This window comes from Corapipo altera, unplaced genomic scaffold (assembly GCF_003945725.1).
Source record: "Corapipo altera isolate COAL_440 unplaced genomic scaffold, ASM394572v1 45, whole genome shotgun sequence".
NCBI lineage: Eukaryota > Metazoa > Chordata > Aves > Passeriformes > Pipridae > Corapipo > Corapipo altera.
This window is the reverse complement of record NW_020884877.1, coordinates 14,028,898-14,034,897: the sequence shown is the minus strand read 5'-3', so window position 1 is coordinate 14,034,897 and position 6,000 is coordinate 14,028,898. Positions and strand designations below refer to the sequence as shown.

General features: G+C 44.5%; 1 protein-coding gene across 1 annotated transcript in view; it reads left to right on the top strand.

The window, feature by feature from the left end:
- Positions 1-238: 238 nt before the first annotated feature.
- METAP1D (methionyl aminopeptidase type 1D, mitochondrial) overlaps positions 239-6,000 on the top strand; it is a 46,313-nt gene continuing 40,551 nt past the window's right edge. Inside the window, exon 1 of the mRNA XM_027637078.1 lies at positions 239-328. Within this exon, the coding sequence (XP_027492879.1) occupies positions 289-328 (40 nt within the window). The 5' untranslated portion in view covers positions 239-288. The remainder of the gene's footprint in view (positions 329-6,000) is intronic.

The following is a 6,000-nucleotide window of genomic DNA, read 5'->3' as shown; positions in this document are numbered from 1 at the left end:
GCTGCACCTCTTGTCGGACCAAGCCCCACTTTGGGCAGCGCTCTCTCACTACTATGTGTTTCGCTGTCGGAAGGAGCAGTCTCCAAGCCCGCTAGCGATGTTGTCGAGCTGAGCAGGATGAGGGCTGTATAGGGGAGCACTTTGGCAGCACGCCTGAGCGACACCGACCCGCAGGTGCGAGCGGATCCCCCCGCGCCCCCTCAGGCCCGGGCGAGAGCGGGAAGGGGGCGCTCCCGCCCCGCCGCCACGGGCACGGCCACGGGCACGTGACCGTCTCACATAGGCAACATGGCGGCGCCCAGAGCCGCCCGCGCGCTGCGGAGCGCAGGTGAGTGCGCGGCGCCGCCGGCGGGAGGCGCGGGCCCGGCCCGGCCCGGACTCTGCCCTTCCCCGCCCTTCTCGCCCTTTCCGCCGGCCGCCCCGGCGCTGCTGCTGAGCTGGTGCTGGCTTTGAAATCGAGGAGGGAAAGGTCCCGCCCCCGTCCGAGCGGGGGGAGCGCCGCGCCGGCCGGGGGCAGCGACAGACCGCTCCGCCGGGCGGGGCGCGGGCAGGCGGGAGCGGCGTGTGGCGGCGGCGGCGCCTGGCGAGCCCCGGCGGGGCCCCGCGGCAGCGCCCGCAGCTGTCAAGGCTCCGCTTCCGTGAAGGCGTGTTCCCGGCGCTGTGCTCGGACTGGGGCCGGAGCCGCCCCCCCGGGCGGGCACACGCCGGCGGGAGCGGGGGATCGGCGGCCCGCACAGTGCGGACAGCAGTGCTTTGCTCTGGTTTTGCTGTTACGATTTTGGCTGTTGCCATGTGTTTGACAGAAAAAGTAATCTGACATAACATGTACACGTGTTTCTTCTACCAGCCCGTCCAGCTGCAGAAGTTGTTACCTGTTGGCACATCCGTGCGTGTAAAGGCTTTTCGGGTCCCGTTGTCCCTCGTGCCCTGAGGTTCTCTTACAAGGCACCTCTTCTACCACATCAGCCTTCTCAAGTGAAAGTTGTGTGTCCCTGCCCTACCTCCATCTCCAGCCCCCTGTGCGCTTAGAAACCCAAAGCCTGTCATCCGGTTAAAAGAATCAAGCAATTTAAATTCGTTAAGCTTTCCTACCTTCCCTTCAGGCGTCAAACCTTGTTCGGCTTCCCTCGGGGACATGTTTTTCCAGAGGCTAAGAAAGCAAAACTGTCGTAGTTAAGACAAGACTGATTAAACTAAATCTGATTTTCCCTGCATTGGACAGTTAAGTATAATTTAATTTGCAAATACTGAAAGATAGAAGTAGTTGAAATTAGTTTCTCTTCACCTAAGGGTATCTGTTCTACCTAAACTGAAGGAAAATTACTTTTTTGTAGCCTCTTTTGTGGTTTGTTTTTTTTCATGTATCTGATGTTATGTTTTTATAAATGATAAAAGTTTTCTTTGTTATGGAGCGGTTTCTACATAAGTGCATCTGAGCAGCAGAAATCTTGGGTGTTTGTATACTTCCTCCACATACTTGAAAAGTAAAATAAATTGATTGAAAGAAGTTAAAAAGACAGTTTGTACCTTTTTGATAGTCACATAGGAAAATTATTTTATAGTCTCTGCCTTGCTCATGTCAGAATTGAAACACTGTCAACCCAAGGAAAAGGTTGTGAGTGGCCTTGCAGTGGGTTCAGCTGCACAGGTGATACATAGAAGTGGGAATTGAGTTTACAGTTTTGTGAATTAAAACTAAGAAACATCCAGAACACAGTCACTTCAAATCGCTGTCATGGTTTGTAGTTAGAGATAGTATGGATTATATGCTGATTCATTTGCTTGTAAATGGTTTAATTTGATATTATCACAGTTTCTGGTATTACAATAATTGCTTCTGTGATACTTTATTGGTAACGAAATAAAGTAGAAGACATCAAAGAACTACATGCCTACAAATACTGCTTAGATGCTTTATGGCATAGTAGTCTCTTCCTGATTTATTTATTTTAAGGAGGTAAATTACTGTAGAGTAGAAGCCCCTAATTTCTTGTAATGAACTTCCAGGGCTTAAAGCCACAGGAAAATAATTGATGAGAAGACATCCCTTGTAAAATGAGTTACTTACTGTGTTAAATATGCATAAAGCTGATTTCTGATCTTTCTTCTCCAACAATGAGGAACTATTCTGTAATAATGTATGTAACGTGTTACTGGCCAGGTTTTTAAAGTTGAGTCACTGTAGATTGATGGGGTGTGATACATCTCTTAGATATGTACTTTGTGTTCCTAGGCTGTCTGTTTGCTGGTAAGGGGCTTAAGTGCCTTGCTAAGCCCCTTGCAGAACTGGGAATTTGTATGCAGGCTCCTAAATGGAAACTGCACTCAGGGAGAAGCTACAGCTGTCTCCAGCACCACAGTATGTGAGATGGTGTGAGATACTTTTCTTCTGCAAATACAGAGACTTTTAGAGATGGTTGTTTTGAAAACTTTTCAAAGACTGTTACTCCTTTCCCCCTTAGTAAAATGACAAGATACATAAATGTGTTTTTAAACCTTTTTTAAAAACAAATAAAAAAAATAGGGGGACATAGCTGGAGTTTGATTTTGTTGCAGTACAGCTTCAAAGTTTGCCCAGAAGTGCTGGGCACTTCCTAGCACTATTAATACTCAAATGCTAGAAGTGTCTTCATCTGTATCTTCTTCACCATTAAAAAGAAACTTAGAAATGTACAACTCAAACAATTAGTCCTTATCTGTAGTAACTTTCTATACTTCTAAGCTAATGCTTTTAAAAAAATTAACAGTAGAATATGCAGATAACAGTTTTGGGGAGACTTGACTAACTGTTTCTTGGCATTCCAGACTTATAATTAAATATGTCCTGTAATTCTGATTTTTTTTTGGTGGATGAGGAAAAGTGATTGAAAACTTATACAAGAGAGTTTTCAAGATCAAATGTGCTTGGCTGCCCTGTGCAATATATGAGCTGGGCAATTAGCTGGAAGAAAATATTAATTCACATTTTCCATTCATTTGTAGACAGACTCATGTCTCCAGAATTTAACATTAGCATTATGAGCTGCAAGTGATGCATGGTGGAAGTTCAAACCATTTGATTGTAGTACAATTTCAACATTTTTTAAATGATGCTAAGGTAGTTTCATCTCCGTCTTGAAAATAATCAGGCAGACAAGGAATTATTCCCATTTCAACAGTGCAGCAACTCTGGGGGAGACATGCACTTTCATGGTTTGAGGCATGAGAGAAAAAATATTCCCCTTTCAATAAAGTGTTTAATTGTTCTTTCAGTTGAGAGGTAATGTATTGTTGGCAGCACACAGCGTCTTTTTTTCTGCCAAGATCTATCACTTCTGGCTGTGGGTGGATTTGTAGGGTGTGGTTTCTCTGTGAGCTTAGGTTTCTTGGTCATCATTAGCTAATATTGCCTTTAAATGAAGGAAAGTCATTAGTAGATGTCCAGGACAGTGGCTGAAACTCAGGGTTTTCTGCCACATCAACAGCTTTACTGACCCACACCTACTCTCGTAGCCATTTGTTCTAGTATGTAAAAAGTCTTTTCTTCTCTTTAGGAAGGTGCCCATTGACCTGATGCTGGAGCATCACTGTTGTGGTTACAGCTAAAATCCACATAGAGACAAAGTCAGTGACAAGTTCCTGAAGAGTACTTAAGTTTCAGCTTTTTGTGAATGCTTCCTCTGCTCTGCATGCCTTATATCTTGGGTGGCTGGGTCCCAGTCAGTGTCCTGTGTTTGCCGGTGCTTAGTCTGTGATGAGTATATTGGACAGGTACATTTTCACATGCCAGAAAGTAAGCCTAGCTGTAATCCTTCAGGCAAAAATTGAACTTTTTTGTAAGTGTATTTTGCGTGTATCACTTTTCATTTTGCAGAGTTTTTCTTAAAGCTCACGTGGACCTTTCCCTAAGCAGAAAAAAGCTACTTTCTCTTTCCATTCCCCTCGCAGAGCTCTGAGACTTTTCCGTCACCTGCAGAAGCTCACCGCCCTGGTGTGGTGATTCGCTGAAGGGCCTTTGTCCAGCTTTCTGCATAAGCCACTGACCCTGAAGGAAAATGCCAGAAAACTCTGGGAATGTCTACCAAGAAAATGGGGTGCCCCATCAGAGGGACTTGGCTTGCTGCCAAGTTTCCAAAGTGGATTTTACAGTGCTCTCTCTGTCTTCAGAGTTGGACACGGGGGTGTCTGTGAGTGAGGACCGTTTGCATGCAGAACTTCTACCTTGCCTGCCAGAGGCTGTTGTCCTTCTCTGGCATTTCCTTACCTGGCTGCAGATGTAGAAGCAAAGGCTCAACATAATACCAACAGAGTGGAAAGTCTAAAATGTAAAGTCATGTCTGTGATTTTAATTCCAGATGTGCAGTTCAGTGCTGCCTCTGGGCAGCACAGAAGGCAAACTTTGTCTTTCCTTTAGGTGTTGGTTCAGGCTCTTACTCTTTGGGCTCACCAGTGCAGTGTTAGCCAACACACAGATCTTGGTGTTGTTCTGCAAAGAACAAAATGACAGATTTAAACTCCTCTATACTCATACAGCAAATAAATGAAATAAAGGATTCCACTCCACAATTTTTAGAGATTAAATTAAAGGAAGAAAAAATACAGGCTCCTAAAATCTATACTGGAAGATGACCCTGCCTAGCCTGTGTGCAGGATCGAACCATGAAGTCTCAGGCTGCTTGGTCCTTGCATGTTTGTTACTTAAAACATCAGGAATAGTCGTAGAGTGTATCACAGGTCTCTGGTGGACTCTGAGCTTGTTTACTGTAATATATAGCACTTGAGGAGAAAGAATGAAGATCTAAGTCATCCCTAAAGAAATTATGGACCTCAAATTGTGGCTTACGTTGTGTTTAGAGCAGATAGCTTCACTCCCCAAAGTCATAGGATCAGATGTCCTGTGAGCATACAATAAAACATTTTTTTTTTGCTTCTGAGAGCTCACACTGCAGAACTAAGGCAGACAAAAGGGACTGAAATGGTGAGCACTAGCTGATGGATGGAGAAACTGTAGCACCAAGGGAGTAATTTCTGGAGGGTCTTGTGGCAGCACAGCATCAGCAGGATGAAACAGGGCCTGAGCCTGCCCTAATGCCTGCTGCTCCTGAGCTACCAGGCAAACATGCAGTTTAGCAGTGAACATATGTGAAGTGGCTTTCTAAATTTAGATGATTAATTCCTTTTACTCAAGTTTTTGCAGTGAATTACCCCATCTAGACCAGAAGCTGGATTTAAGGCACACGTAAGAACAACACACCACATGCCTGTAAAGTTTGGGATTTGTGTGTCATGGATGTTCTCAAGCTGTGCAGCAGAAACCATACTGAGCTGGTCTGGCACACTTCCCCTCATTTCTTGTGTGACTTTCCTATGTACAGCTATAGTTGGAATGTAAGGTTGAATCTACCAAAAATATTTCTATAGTGTCATGGTATTTTATTTTTTTTTTTATTCTGGAGAGACCTGGATTTCTTCTGAAGTCACCTTGTAGACAGGCTACTTCTATTTTTGAACCTGTTTTGGTGCTACAGCTGAAGTGGATGTCTGTGTCATGAAATCTAAGCTGGTTTTTCTTTCCATGATATTAAGATGTAGTAGACACAGTATTCTGGTTGTGACAGTTGTGAATCATGAGGAAATTTAAGCAAAAGCTCAGGAGTTTTTGAGCGTTCTTCAGTAACAGTTCTGCTGGTCCACTGCAATCTCTGATTTCAGAGTAGTGCTTCATTGCTGTAAAAGGCTTTTTCTATGCTGAACCACCTGTAGGACCCCTAGTTACAGTGATCTTCTCTATGAGGGATTGCATAATTTTCCCTTTCTTTTTTTTTTTCTTTTTTCTCTGTCCTTCTCTCTGGCTCCCAAACAAGCACATTCTTATAGCAGTTGGAAATTCACATCTGATGAGAGAGACTTGCTGCCTCTCCTTCTCTTTGAGTTTGACATGATGATGTGCCATGATGGGTAGCTTGCAGTGCTTCCAGACACCACATCCCAGTGCTGTTGACCTAGCAATATTTATTAGCA